Source organism: Rattus norvegicus, chromosome 9 (genome assembly GCF_021556685.1).
Source record: "Rattus norvegicus strain SHRSP/BbbUtx chromosome 9, alternate assembly SHRSP_T2T, whole genome shotgun sequence".
Lineage (NCBI taxonomy): Eukaryota > Metazoa > Chordata > Mammalia > Rodentia > Muridae > Rattus > Rattus norvegicus.
The window spans coordinates 30783643-30804689 of record NC_141542.1 but is presented as its reverse complement, the minus strand read 5'-3'; the positions used below and the strand labels follow the sequence as shown (position 1 = coordinate 30804689).

Genomic DNA, 21047 nt, shown 5'->3' with positions numbered 1-21047 from the left:
GTTTCAGAGATTTTTAAAAAATGAACTTTGCCCTAGGAAGCGCAAGGCCCTGGGTTCGGTCCCCAGCTCCAAAAAAAAAAAAAAAAAAAAAAAAAAAAACCAAAAAAAAAAAAAAAAAATGAACTTTGCATCCTCCCTGGCCCCAAGCACTAGGGTCAAAGCTAGGATCACTCCCTTCCTCAGCCTTAGTGTACCCAAAGAAATAACAAAAGCAGATATCCTAATAAGTGATTCGAACACACGAGTCTGGGCAGACACAGAACCTTCAAATTCAAACCCAAAGACAAAATCCTAAGGGAATTAAAACCAATCCAGTTAACCGCCATGCTCATAAAACCTCCAATTCCACTTTCAAAGTAATGGTAGCCGGCAAGGGTCTCAATTATTTCTCCTGTGGCTATGACAATACTATGATGAAAGCCACTCAGGAAAGAAAGGTTTGACCTGGGCTCCCAGCCTAGGTTTCAGTCCATTGTGACAGGACAATCATAGCAGTAGCAGAAGCGGCAGCAGCAGTCAGGAAGCAAACAAACCAACTTATCATCGATCTTTGCTCCTTCTTACGAACTCCGGGATCCCAGTCTGGGGCTGGTGTCACCCACAGTGGCACTTCAATTAACCTAACCACGGTAAGATCTTCCGGTGACTGCACACCTCGCTAAGGGGACCACCACCACTAGGCGCACCCTTCCACAGGCAGCCTTTTGCTCTACTGGAACCACAACTCAAACACACTCTCCCTTTGCCAAAGATGTCTCTGATCCATGGGGCTGCAACAGCTACATGAAGCTGGACAATTTACAAAGAATCTTTATTTCTTAGTTCTGAAGGCCTGAAGTCCAAGGTCAAAGGGCTATACCTCCAGCAGGAACAGACCTTGCTGACCATCTCCTATCAGGAAATCAAAGGACCACAGAAGAGGGACAAACCCACTCTTCTGAACCTACTCCCTTGGTAACACAGCATGAATCTGTGCAGAAGACGGAGCTTAGGGGCCTATCCACACAGCTGCAACAGGAATTCCTCTCCGAATCGTAACTGAGATAACTAAAATAGAAGATAATCCTGATTAGGAAGCTGTTGTTGGAGTGAGATGTTCGGACAGCCCATCTCAGTCTTGGTGGACAAAGTTGGTAGAAGGAAAGTAAACCTGAAGGAGACAGACTCTCACCTCAAACCTCTACCCTAGAATCAAAATAAAAGCGCAACAGCGGCGTTTACGGGGAAATGGATGGGTGAGATGGCAGAGAGCCCATGTGCTGGGCAGGGTCCTGGTCAGCGGGAAGGTGCCTAAGCACATCTGACCTCCTTGACCAGAAGGGCTGGGTCCCCAATGGGTTAGAGGGAGGCAGAAAGCCAAAGATGGAGGGAGCGGGTCAGGGGATGGACTGAAATCAATCCTCAGAAGAAATACGCTGTGCAAGTTAAAAGTAAAAAGAAGACAATTAGGCAAGTCATCATAAACGTGAGAAACCCTGTAGTATTTGAAGCAAAATTCATAGCAAAAAGCAGAATCAAAATATAGAGTTCAGAATAGATAAACAGAAATAACAATAGACTGACTGTACAATCTTTCAAAAGTTAAATAACAAAATTTATTGTTTACCCATCACATGTAAACTAAATAACCCTTCACTTGAAGCATCCACAGGGGTCAGCACTTGCTGTCAAGCCTGAAGCCCTGAGTTCGATTCCCAGAACCCACATGGTAAAACGAAATTACTCTCACAAGTTGTCCTCTTACAGACTCTAAAGCCCCAGCAGGCAATCGCACTTTGGGAGACATGTATCCCAGGAAGGTACAGCAGTCCCAAGCCACATGCCTGCCATCCGGACACTGTGCTTACTGTCTTGTTAAGTACTAATGAGTTTTGAAGAAACGCATGCATGTTGGCACACTGGCTCATACACATTTAATTTCTGTCCCACATATACCAGATTTCTAAGAACCCCTACTACCACTTGACACATGCCTGCACTGAATGTCAGACCTGCTAAGAAGCCTCCATTTTGCCGGGATACTGAGGAAGGATGATGGCAGGCCTACTGACCAGTGAGCGTGGTTCTGCTACGACGAAGGCATGCTGGTGTTGAAGCTACAAGTCTTGGTGAGTCTTAGGCTGTGAGTACATCTGTCCACATTTTAGACAGTGAGTCTTTATTAAACAACTGTTTAGCCCATATACTTTAAAGTCTACATAAAACACAAATGAACTATAAGTCTCTCTGTTTTAAATGAATCTAACTGGGTCCAGGAGAGATGGTCTCAAAGTGAAGTCAACACCAGACCAGGTGAGAACACAGCAGAGCCTCAAGAGAGACGCCAACAGCTCCACACCTCCTTCCTAATTCACCCTTCTCTATATAAAACTCAGAGCCGAGGGAGAAAAGGTATTTCTAGAGAGTGTCTATGTCAAAAAGCCAACTTAAAAACACAGAAGAAATCCCCACTAAAACCAGAAATAGAACAAGACTGTCCTTATCATTTAACATAGTTCTAGATATGAGCCAACAACACATGCAATGAAATTAAAAAAAAAATCATTATACAAAGATAGTATCAAGTATTTCCTTAAAAACCCATGAGAACTTACCAGAAATGGCATGAAAGCTATGACTAGATACCAGAATAGGGACTTATGGTCCATTCCTGCAGAGGGAACTATTAAGATCCCCATGGGTGTGCATCCATGTTCTGACCCAGGCAGCTTCTTACAACTTTAATTTTTTCTATTCCTAATTTTAATGATAGTTCCTGAACACTTTAACCTCCCTTGTAGCCCACCACACAGCAGAGGTGGTGGAAAACAAAGGATACAGGAAAAGTGGACCTGTTTAGATTCTTTGGAGCAACTCCCATCTGTGTTGTCTGGAAATCAGCCATTCAGTTCACAGGTCAGCAGGAGGCGGCAGCTCGATCCACTCACAAACACTTCACAGATACACCAGCAGTCCAGTTCGGTCCAGTTAGCAACAGCATTGACACAACCTAGCAGAGATAGCCAGGCCTCAGCCTCAGCTCCAGTCAGCAAGAGGGACCAAGAGGAGCCCCAGAAGTTCTCGCTGTCCCTCTCGGGGAAGTGAAGATGAGTGAAGATGCACGATCCACTTGCTATGCTGTCTCCATCACTCCACGGAGTCCTAAATATACCCTCCAAACATCACACGTCCTCCATGTTCCTTGCCTCAGCACATGGGTCCAGTCAGCCCGAGTCCTTGGAAGCGGCAACAAACTGCAGTACACCACACTTTTTGGTTGTTTCGCTCTATGGAGTAGCGACAAACGCAGCTCAACTACACAGTGTAAGGCGGACCAACACATGTGTGTCCTCAGCAAAGAATCTTTCATTTAGCAAAGCATCCTCTCTCCTGTGTCTGCTTCAGCTAACCTTTCTTTCACAAGTTGGCCTTAGACTTTCATATCTGTGTCCACTTTAAGGAAACGTTACATCACATGTTTGCCCCAGCAAAACCATTCAACCATCAAAGAACCCTCAACTTTCCACTTCACAGGTTCCCCGGCATTGTCTGGATCACTGCATCAAGGCTCCTAGGGGAGTCACCACCCAGGTGAGACATTTCATAATATGGCCACAACAATGAATCTAAACCACAGATGACCTGTCATTCCTCTGCCTAAAGTATTCTCGTGGCTTCCACAATTTAAAATAAAGCCCAATTCCCTCCCACGTGGGTCCATGTATGTGGTCAGGCCCTGTGCTAAGGCACTCCTGACGAGGAAGCCACACTGTCCTCTTCTTGCTCCCCCAAACACACAGCAGCAGCAGCACGGGGCTGCAATCCATCCTGGCGAGATGGTCTTTCCTGGGTCTGACAAGGCCCTGGCTTTCTGAAGTGGCGACCAAGTATTAGCTCATGTTACATCTCTTCAAAGTGACCTCTTTAGCCTCGATGTCGCCCTCTTTAACTTCCTCACAGAATCTGAACTTCATGACGCTTCTTTCCCCTGTGCACGTGCAGTATACCCTAACTAATGTCATCAGCAAGGGCTCTGCTATAAGTAACATGCATCTCTGACACTTGATGTATTTGGATTCTCACCACACGTCATATAGAGACTCACACCTGTAATCCCAGCACTCAGGAGGTGAGGCAGGAGGATTACTTCACATTTCAAGCCAGTCAGGACTGTTAAGTTCTAGATCAGCCTGGAACACAGAGTTAGGCCTTGTCACAAAAAAGTAAAAAGATGTCTGTCATTCTCAAGAGACAGTCATGCTCAAGAAAGCAGAAACAGAGCCTATTTTATCTATTGTTCTAGCTCCAAGACTCTGGGACAGGGCATTTACTCAGCAATACCTGGTGAATGACTGCTTCCTCCTGCCTTTAGTCCCTCAGAGGCTATGGTTAGGCAAACATTTCTGCTAAGTCCAACTCACTGTTGGCCTACACTGTGGCTTTTGGTTGTTAGTTTGGCTGTTATTGTCGTTGAAGCCTCAGCCTCCCTCCCAAATGCTGTGGTCACAGGCCTGGACCAGCACACTCTGCTACTAAGTCACCGTATGAGTTATGATGGTCGCCCCACATCTACCCATCCTCAAATCCCCAAGTTAAGGAAGTATATTAAGGTAAATGCAAAGCTTTACAAAGTTTGACGGCCTTGTTAAATGAATCTTTAAAACTGAGTTTTAAAACCTTCATGTAAAATATTCAGAGTCAAAACAAGCAAGTCTTTTGAGTTATAATCCACATGCTGTCATGTAATAGCCAAAGGAAAAGAAACTTCTCTAAGGAAACACTGGAGGGGAAATGTCAGGTTTTAACGAGTCTATCCATCTTGCCAGTGGAGAGAAATGAGCGCTAAGGACTTACACTGAGTCGGGCTCTCTCTTACTACAGAGGTGCTCATTAAGTGTGGCACACATAAGCACAGTGGCAGGCTTGTGGGCACCCTAAGTATCTAATTACTTCACACAAAAGGCTACACTCGATTCTTCACATGTTCTTTTTATTCAAGGGTTTACTTGCAGGCAGTATTTAAAATCAGGCTTTTTAAATTAAAGGCCTAAACTACGAAATTTTGTAAATATGACACTGGCAAAGAATGAGCATCTGGATAATTTAAACCCTCATTATCCTGGAGTCCAAGTTTGTAACACAGAACACGCAAGATCAGTATCATTCAAAACAAGCAACCGAGAGCCCACAGGTGCTGGGTGACTTTGTCAATGAGGAGAAAGGTCAGTCTCGGCCTTGCTGAGTACGAAACCAGCAACTAGTTCTTCTGAAGCAGAGCGTCCTCTGTGCTTCAGAACTTTGCCTGTAAAGTCTCTTTCTCCATCAGCAAATCCGCATATCTTTGCTGAAGCTCTTTCTCTCTTTCCTGTTGCCGCTGCACATCTTCCTTTAGACACTGAAGAGAGAAAAATATTCCAGTTACTTCAATCCTAAGTCCACTTACGGCAGTCTACCTTACAAAACAGCTGTGTAAGCTCTCAGGTTCTCACAGTTCACAGAGAAACCAACAGCCAGTATCTTTGCTATCAAACTAGTACCGCAGCCACTCGTTGCTCTGGCTGTGACTGCCATCCTGTAAGAGCTCTGCAGTCTTCTCCACACCCACACACACTGCAAAGAGCCCTGACTGCCCTGAAGCTGGGCAGCGGCCACAGTGCACACCTAGAAGATAAATCTAAACCCAATTTGGCCAAAGGACCTGATGTTCTGTGATGTGCAGCATCTTCAATCATAAAACTAAAAGATGCGGGTTCCAAGAGCCACATATATATGACAAGCCACTAAGTTTCAAGAAAACTAGTCGCAAAATTGACTTACTCTCCCACACTGTCTATCCTTTAACACAAAAGAAAATGAGCAGAGTCTTCAGAGCGGCAACCGTTTGCTTGATACCCATCTGAGCATAGGCAGGGCTAGATCAGAAAGTCAGAACCCACTCCAGTCTAGATACCTAGATACCTTAGAGATACCTGCTAGAAGGAGGGGAAAGGAAGGACCGGGCAGCCCTTCACAGCTCCTGAGCGATTAGGCAGCCCATGCCGTTACCTCTAGCCTACGGGGAATAGCAGAGTCTTCGTGTTTCTTGAGTTCCTCAAAGGTGCGCAGCTCCAGGTGCGCCTGCTCGATTTGGTCCCACAGGTCGTTCAGCTGCTTCAGGAGCCCCATGGCGCGGGACTGGTAACCACCCAGCAAAATCTTCATCTTTTTTTCCATCTTTGCAGCTCTCTTGGCTTCTGTTGTCATGTGACCCCTGTTTATCTGGGGAATTGGGGAAGGAGCGGAAAATCACGTCAATATACATGAAAAAACAGATTACTATGTAACAGGGCTAAACTAAGTACCTAAAGCAAAACACACCAGAGTTCCTCCCACCTTCACTGATACAATGTGTAACACAAAATGGCCTCAACAAGGAATTACCTTATACCCAAATATTCCATAACTTCACCCAAAATTCACTCCAAAGAGGGCTTGAATTTTGGAGCATGGAAAAACTGCTCTCTACCTTGTGCAAATGATTTCTGTGACCATTCATCAGTCATTCTAGACTGCCACCTAGCCATCTTTTACATACCAAAATTCACTTCAGTAGCACATGTATTCCTCGTCTTACACCGACCAGTATTCCACCCGAGTGCAGCAGGCCACTTGAAATGGTACTGTACCCACCCACCTCCAGATTACTGCACTGCAAGGCTAAGTCAAGTGAGCTAACAGGGGTGGGGAAGGATACTGCATGTGTGCATGTTGGAATATGGGATGGAGCTAAAGCTACTTTAAATAAAGCTCCTTTAAAGCCATCGTTCTCTCAACATCTATACAGGCTAAGCTTTTATGCTTCTGCAATTGACTTAAACCCAAGTATACTGCTACTGTTCCTTATTTTCCCCTCATGGGCAGTAAATCAGTAAGTTCACAGCATAATACATCTGCCAAAGGAACCAACAACTACTGTCAGGCAGGCAGCTCAAACAGTGGGTAAGAAACAGTGGGACTACCCAGCTGTTCCAACGGAGCAGTTATCCAACCTCTGTGCCTCCATTTCACCAGCAGTAGTAAAACGGTGGTCACTGCTGACAGTTAGCTGTGAAACTTAAAGGAGATGATGTACACAAACCCCAGACATGCAGAACCTGGCAGAGAACAAGCAATCAACAGTTATGAGCTGATTACAGTGATGGCTTTATAGACAGGAAGAGGCCAACCTTTCATTCCTCTGTAATCAGTAAAGGACTGAGAAAAAGACTTGAAAATCTTTAAATTTCAACTTCAACAAAAGACCTGTTGTGGGGGAAGAGCAGAGAGCAGCTGTGCTTTCTTTTGGATGAGCAGTGTGCCTTCTGCAAATCACCATATCAAAGACAACACAGGACCTCTCTTTCACAATGCAATGATGTCAGAACATAAGCATATTGGTGCTCTTTGACTTGATGAGGAGATTTTTGTTTTAACCAGGAAGTTCAAATGAGGTGAAGGACCCCTGAGTATACTCAGTGCCAGCCATGTCCTTCCCAGCATATACTTAAGTGACGACATGCTATGGCAGAAGCATATATACCTTGTTCACAGCAACACGACTACAACCCCATCATATCCATGGTATATGGATAAACAAAACGAGCTGTTACCTACACAAGAGAACAGCACACAGCCATACAAAGCAGGAAAGTACTAACACGCTACTTGTGAACTTCCAGAACACAATGTTTAATAAAAGCTGCCAATCACAAAAGCCAACACGCAACATGACTTCACTTCCATGAAGTATCAGGAATGGGCAAATCTATGTGAAAAGGAACTAGTGCAGCCTTCAGCCCCACATTGAGAAGAGGAGGAAGTGATTGGTGTGGGTATAGGGGTTCTTCCTGGTGTGAAGAAAATGTCCTAAAGGTACAGTAACATCTATGCAGCTCTGTGAGTACAGAAGAAACACCTATCTCTTTACCCAAAAGCAGCAGTCTGAGCTGTGTGATTTACACCTCAGAGTCCAAACAATGGAAAGAGTACTTCTGAGAAACAATTCTTCTAGACATAAGAACTCTCCCCTGTCCTTGAGAGCATAAGCAGAACTTTCTGGATCTAGGTTCTAGAAAGATGGTATGGAGACCTACTACGCTAGAACAATAGTTCACAAAGGACACGAGTCAGGCAGCTCACAACCTCCTCTAAGTCCCAACTCCAGAGGACCCAATGCTCTGGCCCTCTTGGGCACCTGTACTTAAGTGCACATGCCCACACACTACACACACACAATTAAAAATAAATAAAAATACTTATTTTATTTTGCAAAATAAAATATTTTAATTTTGTCTCACAATGCAGCCAAGGAAAGAAGAGACTATTTTACATTTACTCTCTTCCATAGAAAACATTTTTGGAGCATGCCTTTTTTAACTAGTGAATAGACCATGACTAAACTTATAATTATTTGTGAAGCTCTTCAAAATGACCAGCCCCAGGGGTTGGGGATTTAGCTCAGTGGTAGAGCGCTTGCCTAGCAAGCACAAGGCCCTGGGTTCAGTCCCCAGCTCCGAAAAAAAGAAAAAAAAAAAAAATGACCAGCCCCAGTTTCTGATTCAATGATTTCAGAGCACTGTTTCCCAAGCCCCCAGTAAGTTCTAATGAGCAGCCAAGATGGAGAACGGATCCAGCTGAGATCAGCAGAGAACTGGTATCAACTGTCTTCTCAACCACGTCCACAACAGTCCTCCCGCCACAAGAGCCGAGCAGCAAATTCCACAGAGCTACATCAAGGTCTGTACTCAACACGATCTAATACCCATATTAGAGTTCACTCACATGTGGGTTTCAATACACATCCAAAAACTCTTAAAAGCATAGAATTTCAAGTTAATACGGTATGTCTTAAAAATTAGTTATACAAATTAACATTTTCATTGGTTAAGATATCTCAATTAGCTTTACATTGACCACAGTCCATAGATATTTGATTTCCAGCCTGGTTAACAGCTTAATGCCTATGTGCAGAAACAATTTAATTAGTCATCGTGGTACACTTAGCACTGAGTCCCCTGTCTCTGGGAATTACCTCACTCATATAGTTCAGCTGTTTATTATTCCCAAACCACCAGAGGTTTTAAAACTTCAAAGTTGTTAGTCTCTAGTTATTGCCAACAATTACATTTCATTCACCTCAAACTTCATAAAAATCTCCTGGCTCAACTACAGCTTTAGATAAAATAAGTTAAAATATAATAAAAATTAATTTCGCCAAGTAAATATATTGTGTCTATGTGTGTATATATATACACACAGACATCGGACACAAAAAATTAAAAAGCAGCTTTTATTATTAAGTTTTAGCTTTTGGATATCTGCTATCTAATTATTAAAATGGGAAAGAAAATATCAATAAGTGTTTAAAGTACAACCTACTACTGACTGCTGAGCACACTAGGAAAAAGCCTAGAACTGTAAGACCTGAGGTGCCAGAAAGTAAGAGCTGGTGTTTCAATGGTAAAACTCCGACAGGAATCAGCTGTTATCAAGTTCATATCCTAGTCCTTGAGAAAATAAGTGAGCAGAGGATGAGGAAGGGAAGCAGGAAAGTACACTGACATACATGTGTAGCTGTCAGAATGAAGCTCACTACTCTGGATGCTAACTTAATTTTTTTTTATTAACAGCAGCTGTCCCATTGAAACTTATTTTGGAAAAAACAAAACAGACAAACAAACCAACGGTTCTGACGCAAAGAAATGACACAGCCTCCTCCATCTGATCTACCAAATGCTCTTCTAAACACAAGGGGGTTGGGGAGGAGGGCTGCAGTGCCTTTCAAGCCACCACATCTTAAAGATCACTTACACAGCCAAATGTGCTGGCGCACAGAAGCAGACTGATCCTAGTGAGTTTAAGGCCAGCCAGGACAACACTTTACAAACAAACAAACAAACAATAAAACCACATACACCACCTACACTTACCAAAAACGTTCAAAAACTACTACTCAAGGGAGATGCTCACCAGTTACGAGCTCATGCTGCTGTTTCAGAACACCCGAGTTTGGCTCCTGCACCCACTTGGAGTCTCACATCTGTGACTCTTCCTGGCCTTATACACACACTCACGCACACACGCGCGCGCACACACAGACAAGCGGACACATACTTTTAAAAAAACAAAATAAATTCTTTTTTAATGCTATTCAATTATTTTTAAAGGATGAACATCTTCTATCTCAAAATATGAAATTTAAAATGTTCTAAAGTCTGAGCACTGGCAGGTACCCCAAGGGACAACTTTATATTTACCCTCATTTAACAGGCCTCAAAATTATCTAAAATGCCATATTGTAAAAGTTTAAAAAATAAAATCATTTTATTTTTCAGGCTATTTGCATAAGAAACAAGGAATTTCCATTCCAAGGCTTCTCACTAAGCATATGTAAAGCTCCACACTCTGCAACACCAAACATTAAGTTCCAAACATCTAGACTAGGGAGCTGGCCAGTGTGTAGCTGGGTGAGCAGCATTCCACTTTCGCCTCCCCTTTTAACCTCCTGCCCATCTCCACAACTGTCAGGTGAAGGTCATTTTCCTTCGTTACACTGAATTTGGTGGGAAGCTTTTCGGTCGCTGCCCAACCTGTCTGTTGTGTATGTCAGAAACTGCATGTGTACAAACTATTCAAGAAAAGCCCAAGAAAGTAATTATCTTTGTCCTTGAGATTTGCAGAACTAAAAGTATCTTGTATAGCCAATAAGGATCACGTGTAGGTAGTTGAGGCTTCTACCTGGGAGAATGTACCCACCGACCCCGAGCATCCACCTCTACACAAACTCAGGCTCGCTACCAAGATCAACGACCCGTTAGGGTCTCCAAGTGCAGGCCTGTGACTGTTCAGGAAGAGGATTTAAATCTAAAGTCAGCCTGGGTGACCCAGTGAGACCCTGTCTCAAAAAGTAAAAGGCAAGCTGGAGAAGTGTCTATAAGCGTGCATAGGTTTATTCAATTCCCAGTACCACCATACCAGCACAAGATGGGCTCTGAACGGAGTTGGGATTTAGCTCAGTGGTAGAGCGCTTACCTAGGAAGCGCAAGGCCCTGGGTTCGGTCCCCAGCTCCAAAAAAAAAAAAGATGGGCTCTGAACAACAGGTTAGCCTTTAGTCAGCCTGCTTCCTTGGCATTCCCACCACATAAGTAGCCTGGACTAGAGCACAATGCTTTAACAAAATGTCTTCCCAGGGCTGAAATGCAAACATCCCTGAAGAAATTCAAATAGGACAGGGAATTGAGTGGCTTGATGCTACCAGACAAATCCCTTTAAAGAAAAGAAAAAAACAAAAAACAAAAAAAAAAAAACATTCTAGACAAATAAACAAAACATGAACTTGTATGTCCCTGCATAACAAGAATTTCAACGCTTGAATGAAGCTATTAAGATTCTAATTGTGAGGCTGGAGAGATGGCTCAGTGGTTAAGAGTACTAGATGCTCTCTTCTAGAGGTCCTGAGTTCAATTCCCAGCAACCACATGGTGGCCCTCAACATCTATCTCAATGGGATCTGAGGCCCTCTTCTGATGTGTCTGAACATCACAGTGTACGCACATAAATAAATAAATCTCTTTTTAAAAAGATTTCTAACTGTTTATTCTAAAGCTACAAAACTATAGAAAATACACACCAGATGATTCACAGGATTAAAATGTGACATTTCACAACCTTGTAAGCAGTAGCACGCATAAACATAACTGGTACTTAACAGATTTTACAAAAGCTACACTTTCCTGTAGAGTTTAAACGGGAGTAAATGTTCTTTTTTCTTACACTACTATTTACACTACTATGCTATTAGATGGAAAACATGGTATACATTGTTTCAGTTCCGTTTTAAAAGTTCCCTTTCTTTACTCACTGAAAGGTTGTGAGTATAGACGGAGAGATGTTACTGCTTTTGCAGAGGACCTGGGTTTGGTTCCCAGCACCCACAGGGCAGCTCACGACCATCTACACCTCTAGTTCCAGAAGATCCAACACCCTCTTCTGACCCCTGCGGACTTCTCATGCACATGGTACACAGACGATGGGCACATTCACACTAGCACCCACCATAAAATTAAGTAGTTTTAAAAAACAAAAAAGGAAAAGAAGGGCTGGAGGAATGACTCGCTCAGTGGTTAAGAGTACTGTCTGCTCTTCTAGAGGACCTGGGTTCCATTTCCAGAATCCATATGAAAGCTCACAATCATCTGTAACTCCAGTTCCAGGATATCCAAGACCCTCCATGGCCACTAGGCACATACGTGACACACTTACATATAATCAAGCAGCACCCCCCCCACGCACCATAAAATTAAATAAGTAAAACCATTTAGATGTATACGTGTGTACACATGTGCGATCTGAGGTGACTGCATCTGCAGACTTAGCTTCTGAACAGTAAGCTTCTTTTCTTCTGTAGTTTTTCTATTTCTCTTACATTTTCTACAAAGCACAGGTATTATTTTTAGAAAAACGTCTAGAAATGTTATTTTTAAGTACATAGAAGAGAAACTGTCTAAAACAGACTGGCCAGAGACCAATGGAAAACTGACGGTCCCCAGGAGATGAATCAGTGGACCCGTAAGTGTTTCCTCGGGTCATTACAAAGGGAGCTGTATGGGACTTATAAAAGTGTAATTGTTACTTTCAAGCTCACTGAGTTTGTTAAGGTTACTAAGCTTAAGTAATTCCAAAATAAACACATTCTCCTTGGGTCTCCTGTACTGTCTGCAGTTTAAGCCCATTCCAGTGAGGTTCAGAAACATTCAGAGCATCCCTCACTGAAACTTGCTTAAGGGCCCAGAATATACCCTTATATAAAAAGAGGTTTAGGGACACCCAAAATAAACACACAGCAGACGGCAGCTCACTGCCCAGTCCATCACTCAGCTACACGATCCTGTCAAAGTAAGGATGGAGCGCAATCACCACAACACTCTCAGACAAGTCAGGAGTGCCTCTCGTTTCACTGCCATACTCCTTATTAATATGGAGTTTTTCCAGTGACCCTTCCCTCTACTGATGAGATGTAGGTTCAAGTGATTACAGTTGGCATCTATGAGACTTAGCGAGCATTCGACTGCATCCCAATGAAGCAAGATAACCAGCAAGGCAGCTGGCAGAGCACCACAGAGCATGTTCTGTTGCATCTTCAGATTAGGAGATAAAACACAAATCCAACTCATACAGGGGAGGACTGAGCAACACGGCTGTGCTTCTCAATCTCTGACCTGAGTGTCCAGCTCTATCTGAGTTCTTGCTGGAGACAACTAAGAAACCTGCCAGTGCCCTGAAGAGGAACGACAGATGCCAGGCAGCATAATGTGAAGAGTCCTCCTCTGTACCCCAGGCCACCTATTCCAGCCTCAGGAGATCAGATGAACAGCTGCAGAAGTGCTTCCAGCACGGACTTCTCTATCCAGCAATGCTGACCAACTTAATCCTTAGCCTAGGCTTTCACTCTAGAGGAACAAGTGCATCTTTTCCTGTGTTAAAATATCTGCCTTTATAATGAAAAGCACTGAAAAATGAGGTCCACAGTACAGCCAATTGTGCTGAAACGTAACTCTCAGAAGGCCAGGGTCCTTGGCAGAGCTTTAAAAAATATACCAAGGTGGGTTCGGTCCCCAGCTCCGAAAAAAAGAAGCAAAAAAAAAAAAAAAAAAAAAAAAAACATATACCAAGGCCTTTAAATTGCTACCTGTGTTCTTTAAGTCTCGTATTTCCAAGAAGTCAGCATTACATACTATTTCTTGACCACACTGACCATGCAAGTAACATGAAGAAGTGTCCACAGGGCCTAGTTCCTACCTCTGAGGAAAGCCTTTCCATTTTATAGCTAACATGACCAAACCCAATTTCCTGCCAAGCTTCTTCAACACAGCAGCATAGTTACAATTTCAAATATTATTCAACTTAATGGCAGGGCCTAAATTCTGGCTTTCATTTCACTTCTGCACCTAATGGAAACTGCTTCACACAAACTAATTATGTCTTCAGATGATTTCCTATTTCCACTCAAAGTGGAAACAACTTAGAACACTTCAGAATTTCTTTGCACTTCCCAAATACAGAAATGACTTGACGATACTAGCATCAACCAAAACTGAGGCCTCTGCTAGTGTTTTCCAGATAACCCAAGAGTGAAGCACTCGTCTGTCTTGTTCCCTGTTATATGTGTCCAGCTTAGAGCAGTGTCTGAAACAGAAGCTACTTGGCAATATTCCCTAAGTGTGTGAGTAAATAAGAGAAAAGCATTGTACTTTTAACAAATTTGGTGAAAGTTTTTCTACAATGAATTATGGCCATCCCTCATTTTCTAAGAGTCATGGCAAGGAACAGAAATTGAGGCTCTCTGTTACTCTAGGGGAAATCGCTAAAAACAAAAAAAGTCCTAACCTCCTACAGGAGCTTGTAACAGACCCAGAAATTATTCCAAGGCTTGGGACTTTCTGCTGCATGTTAAAATGCCTTCTGTAAGCCGTACTTGCACAACTTCCCTGAGCTCTTATTTCTGCTTGCCCCTCTACAAACAAATGTCTGACAAGGTTCCAGTTAATTCTGCCTTCAAAGCAAAACAGAATCCCTGAATTCAGTCACACTTCAGACCTCTTTCCCACTCATTCTGCTCTGTGACTAACATGCCTAACAGACTCAAGCACACAACACACCCAACCGTGCACTGCGTCTAATGAGCTGGCTCTATTAGCTTTAAGTCTCTCTTTTTTAATGATTATTTTTTTATTTTATGAGCATTGGTATTTGTCTGCATGTAAGTCTGTGTGAGGGTATTGATCCCCTGAAAATGGAGTTATATACAGACAGTTGTGAGCTGCCATGTGGGTGCTGGGAACTGAATCTGGGTCCTCTGTAAGAACAGCTGGTGCTCTTAACTGCTAAGTCCCAATTTTGAAGTATCTTAAGAATTTTTTTTAAAGAGTGACAAGTTACAAATATTAATCATGAGTGGTGGCTCAAAAAATTGACCTACAGTATAAACTTCAAAGGATTTTTTAAGTACACTTAGGAAACACCAACCATGACAACTCTGCATGTTTTCCTGCCTGATGGACTTGAGATAGAGCCACAATGTGGATTCACTATTCCAATGTGCATGGCAGCAAAAGACAAACAGTGGTAGCCACGGTGCACTGTGCTTGCCCAGAAAGCTCATCTCCCTGACCCTCCAGTGGTGGTTTAGCAGTTAGTTTACACCATTTAACTGCAGTTCCTTCCGACAACAAACTCTGGGTGATGTTTATAATTTAGCAATCAACTTAGATGATGAAAGAATCACCAGACAATTGAAATAAAGTATTTATATATTTCAAACCAGTAAACGGTGTCGTCTTCAGGAGCTCTGAGAAATCTAGCTGTGAATTACAGATGGATACACACTAGATGGAAGCTTTGTTATTTGGATCTTTGAATTGCTTCTCTTCTTCCTGAAGACTTAATAAATTTTCTTTTGGAATAAAAAGAGTTTACTAATTGAAAGATTTGATTAAGCATTCCTTAAAATTAACTTGCATGGTTAACAATAAGTCAAGTTACCCAGGAGTCAAAAAGAGAAAAAGTACTTTTCAAACTGCTTTATGAATATTCTTCCAACATCAGCAATCCTTCAACAAGAACAGCTCAGCAGAAGACTTCAGTCCCTGGTATGAACTGAACAAAGAGGGCCACATGTTTTTAATGACTGCTCACAACCCAAGTACATCTCCAACTCAGCAGAGCTCTCTGTGCTTTTCCCTTCAGAATTCTCAGGGCTGGTTCAACAGAGAAGCGTCACCGCACTCCACAGCAGCACTCACTTTGTGACATTCATTTGCTGTCATCAAAGCCAGTGCCTCAACAGAGTAAATGAGAGTCAGGGAAATTATCCTATTTATTTTAAACAGCATAAAATGTCCTTGCCATCTGTAGAAGAAAGAGTTTACCTACCTCAAACTGAGAAGATTTTCAAACTGAGAGATTGAAGTATTTATATATAGATGTTACAAGGAAGCATTCCAAGAAGGCTACCAATCAATTACAAAGTTGGCCTTAGATCTATAACTGTCATTTCTAAGAAACGAAGCCTGCACAACACAAAGTATAACCTACAATTTAACCGCTCATGTTCTGTCTCCAAGAGCTTTAATTATGAATCAAAACAGAGCAACAGTGCCACCTGCTGGAAGTCATAAAACTACAACACTCATGGCCTTGGCACTGCAAGAATTACTGTAGAAAGACAAATTTCCTAACTCAGCAGACACAAAGGCAAGACCATAGGTACCTTATACATGTGGTCATAAAGATTAAATTAGAATATTCATATTAGAAGACACTGTTTATTTCCTGTTCATTTCACTATCCCCACTACCTACAGTAACTCTAATATCTAGATTTAGCACTAACACTAACAATCATATGAAAGAGGAAGCGGAGGCCATTTTCTGCATACAGTGTCCTGAAGGATCTTTTTCCTTCCCTAGTCCATCTTGGCCTCAGACATATCCCTAAAGACCATTATTAAAAATTTAGAAAGCATGCTGGATGTGGTGGCTTACAACTCAAATCCCAACACTTGGGAGGCAGACAGAGGCAGGCAGATGTCTGAGTTTGAGACCAGCCTTATCTACACAGTAAGTTCCAGGGATAGGCATAGTGACACACCAAGACCCTGTCTCAAGAACAAAACAAACAAACAAACCAAAACAGAATCCACAAGGCAGCCTCGTGGTCTGTGAGCACAATTTGCATGCCACTGGCAAAATGTCTACAGAGATCCTGGAATTCAAACTGTGAACATTATATTAAGAAACCACATGCCAAGAACTGTTGTTGACAGATTTCAATGCTTCAGACAGGAAATCACAGAAGCCATTGTCTGCATAACAGCTCCACTCTAACTCAAACTTCTGAATACACAAAAATGTACTGAATTTCTTCTGTAAACCTCAGTGCTCTGTGAGCTATAGATCAAAACTTCCACTGCTGAGATCTCACTGACCCACCTTGATTTGAGCAACCAGCAACACTTTAGTAATTCCTTATTCTGATTGACAGATGGTTCCTCAAGAACTACGATGCGATCAGCTGTCCAGGCCTGGTTTGCTTAAGTCATCATTACAGGTATTAACTGGCTCACAATTTCGAATGAATTAGAATTTTAAAAGGATACCAAGGGCAGTGGAGCTGTCTCAGCAGGTAGACGTGCTTGCAGCACAACCCTGGCAACCAGAGCTCAATGCTCACCCCACTTAGGAGGAAATGAAAGAATTGGCTCAGCAAAGCTTACGTACACATCATACGCGCATTCACACAATAATAATAAAATTTTAATAAGCAAATGGATACCAACCTCAAGTCTCTTTTCAAGTGATTCAATTCTGTCCTTTTTGCTAGCAAGATTAGCCCGTGTGTAGCGGCTCTGAGCGGGAAGATAGAGGACTTGACTGTAGCATTCCTCCCACACCTGGTTGTAAGCTTCACTGGAGAGTTCTCCGTGGCTCATTCCTTGTTTTACCACTTCCATCTCTTGCACCAGAACATCCTGGGCCTGTTTACAGTAATAATTTAAACTGAAGCACACACTTTCCACCATCATAAATAAAGCATACGACTAGTTTATTTCCCTCCTTCCCTAAACCAACAGTAAGGTTTGGTTGGTTGTAGAAGGGGATGGACAATACCTGAGCTAACCAGATTAAGAAGCCTCTAATTCTAAGAAGGGCTAGGGAGATGGCTCAGTGGGTAAGAAGACCTACTTTGCAAACGCGAAGGTCTGAGTTGGAATCCCCACAACCCATTTAGAGAGAGAGAGAGACAGACAGACAGACAGAAACACCAAGACCCCAACAGACATAATCATGTGTCTGTAGCCTCAGCCAGCCAACTCAGCAAGAGCAAGCCTTTGGTTCAGCGAAGGACAACAGAGCATATACCCTATGTCTCAAGGACACAGCTGGAAGTGATGAAGACAACTTATGTCCTCTAGCACATACATGGGCATATACACATACAGCAAACACATATAATCACACACAGAGAGAAAGCTCTAAGGGTTCTAAGATGCAAACTGATTTTTGAAAGTCAAACATCCATGGTTCTCCAAGAGCATGAACATCGCTATGACTCATTACATAGCAACATCTCTCAACTATGCACCAGTCATTACAGGCCAGAAACTGGGTTCAAAAGTACAACTCTCATTACTTCCAAAAAGTTTAACCATGGCAGATGTAAAGCAGGTAGATCTCTAAGAGTCCAAAGCCAGCCTCATATACAGAGCAAGTTCCAGCCAGGGTGACATAGTAAGACCTTCTCTTAAAAAAAAAAAAAAATCTACCACCTTACAAACTAGCCAATACTGTCTTCATTTTAAAGCTAATGAAACTAATGGACACGCAGAGAAATTAAACAACTTGCCCAGAACCATACCAGTAGTAATCATATGAGGCAGAATCTAAGCCAAAGGCACCAATGCTGGCTTAGGTACTCCAGTCCACCTTCTTCTCATGATTTCAGAAGGTGAAAGGAATCCCAGGTATCTTTGACAAGCCTGCTCATTCCAAAGGGATACCACTGGTATCACGAGAGTAAGACTGAGGACCTAAGTAGATAGTAGAGCCTAAGCCAGTTTGAGTTCTCTACCAAAGAAGCAGTTTTAGGGGCAGCATGAGGGAAGGAACTGAGCAGGCCAGGTTCAGTCACAGCTTCCCTGTTTAAGTGGCTGCCTGCAATGCTTAACTCCTCTGAGCTCAATTCTCAAATGTAAAATGGTCTAATACTCTGGGTGACAGGACAGCTCAGCAGGTAAAGGCACTAACCACCAAACAGGACAACCTGAGTAAAATACTTTAATCCAACAGAGCGGAACAGGAGAAATGACTCATACCAAGTTCTCCTCTGACTTCTACACATGAACTGCCCTGCCCCCCCCCCGCGACACACACACAGACACACACACACACACACACACACACACACACACACAGAGACACACACACACACAATGTTTAAAAAAATTAATGTAGTTTTAAAAAACTGAATAAAAAATGTTTAACGAAGAATTTTCAGGGCTGAGAAGATGGCTCAGTGGTTGGGAGCACTCACTACTCTTGCAAAGGACCTGGGCTTGGTTCCCCACACACAGAGTGGCTCATAACCACTAGTTCCAGAGGATTCCATGCCCTCTTTTGGCCTCCACAGGCACTACACACATGTGGCATACAGACACACATTCAGACAAAACACTCATACAGATAAAAAGTAAATCTTACAAAAATAAACAAATGATCCAAGCAAACGGCTGCTTTAAACCATTTTTGAGACAAAGAAGAATGTAACAAATAAACCTCGGCACATCTGCTTCAATTCTCCCATCAAAATCTCACATCCGCTGAGGACCTTCTGACTGAATCGCAAAGAGCATCCCTCACAAAACAACAAGCCCACTCATGAGGACAGAGCCCTCTTGAGGGCCCACATCCTAATACTACTACAGTGGTAATTAATTTCAATACAAGTCCTAGAAGAGATAATCAAACCATTAGAGCTCACAACTAGAAAACACTTACTTAGTATAAAACCCACACCTTTTATAGAAGTCTAAGTAACACTTCACTACTAAAGGCATTCAAATGCAGACTTCAGCACAGGAAGACAGCAATCAACAAAACTTTCAACCATGCCAACAGCACCCACAAATTCAAACTACCTTACTACCAAAGCCTCTGTAACTGATAATACAGAGAATTAAAGACATATCCTGGAGGCTAAGAAAACATATCAGTGGTAAAAGTTCTTGCTCTGCAAGCATAAGGTCCTGAGTTTAGAACTCCAGCACTCACATTAAAAACTGGGTACAGTGGTGTGTGTACCCCTGTAACCCTAACATGAGATGGCAGGATGTGTAAGAGGACCCCTGCAGCTTGTACTTGCCATTCTAGCAAAATGACAAATGGCAAGCCCCAAATTTGGTAAAAGAGACACTCTCAAAAATACAGTAGACCACACACTACATACAAATTAAAAGAAAAGAACATATTCTTTGCATAGCACTTCACATGACATTCATCTCCTCGTTGTGCTTCCTTTGGTTCTGAGTAGCAATGTGGCCCCATAAGTTCTAACTCTGACACACAGCATCTAACAAGAGCTGAAATGTCACAATGGTGAGGTCCTGATCAACCCACCTTTTTTAGATCCTCTTTGGAGAACTTCTCATAAGGGCTATGCTCAAGATAGGTAATGTGCTCTGAATTGTTGGTAGCAAACCCGACGTTTTTCCCTTTCTTATTCCCAGACGGCTCGTAGGGGTGATGCAGCAGGTCATAATGAAGCATCGTAATCATCTCTTTTTTGATCAGTTCCTCACTTTTCTGCAAATCTGTTAGAGGTGGTTCTACATTTAAAGGTCTTAAAATAGTTTCATTTACCTAAAATTTTAAAACAAGCAAAATGATCAGACATATCCTCAATATACTGTGCCTACTTTCACAGAATAAACTAAATAGCACTTTCATATTTTCAAAAGCAATTTCTCCCGCTACTTCTAAATCCATAATGGTATTAGTGCAATATTTTCAAGAATGGATTTGAGTACTACTTTACTATGTTCAAGAAAGCAGAGGAAACTTTGTTATAGTCTTTATTAGATTTTTAAAAAATACACTAATAGCAGGTAAAGAAACAAACCTCGTAAGTCAGAAATGGCACCACTTACTTCAGACGGTCTGGGTAGATCCTTCTGAACAGCTTTGTGCATTCGTTTCATTTCCTTTACACGCTCAGCATCTCGTATGGCCTAAAAAGGGAATTGATAACCATTATTGTAGCTATATGCAGTTGACATTTCTGAGTAGCTATATTCAAAGGCTTAAAAACTATAGACATCTGTGTGGGGTGTAGAGGTAATTCTGGGACTCCAGGAATCGATCTATTCGCCCTCACTACACAGAAGATGTTAAGGACAACTCAAGTGTCCCAGCGAGTGCTCCAGACTCACACGCCTCTGCCCACCAGAGAGCCACCTTCTTGTCTAGATGGCAATCATAAACATAGAAGAGACTCC

General features: G+C 42.5%; 1 protein-coding gene and 1 long non-coding RNA gene across 4 annotated transcripts in view; one reads left to right on the top strand and one right to left on the bottom strand.

Annotated features, from left to right (window-relative positions):
• The first annotated feature begins 499 nt into the window (after positions 1-499).
• LOC108351893 (uncharacterized) lies at positions 500-10151 on the top strand. Of its 2 annotated transcripts, none has more exons than XR_015629422.1 (4): positions 500-629; positions 1939-2108; positions 8569-8733; positions 9627-10151. It is a non-coding gene; the product is annotated as an uncharacterized LOC108351893 (long non-coding RNA). The 2 variants fall into 2 exon arrangements; XR_015629423.1 differs by having other exon boundaries at positions 539-629; positions 9630-10151.
• Cdc5l (cell division cycle 5-like) overlaps positions 4951-21047 on the bottom strand; it is a 38142-nt gene continuing 22045 nt past the window's right edge. The window contains 5 exon segments of one of the 2 annotated variants that reach the window (NM_053527.2): positions 4953-5374; positions 6025-6237; positions 17334-17531; positions 20170-20412; positions 20700-20780. In NM_053527.2, coding sequence (NP_445979.1) covers positions 5270-5374; positions 6025-6237; positions 17334-17531; positions 20170-20412; positions 20700-20780 — 840 coding nt within the window. In that variant the 3' untranslated portion in view covers positions 4953-5269. 2 annotated transcript variants of the gene reach the window in all.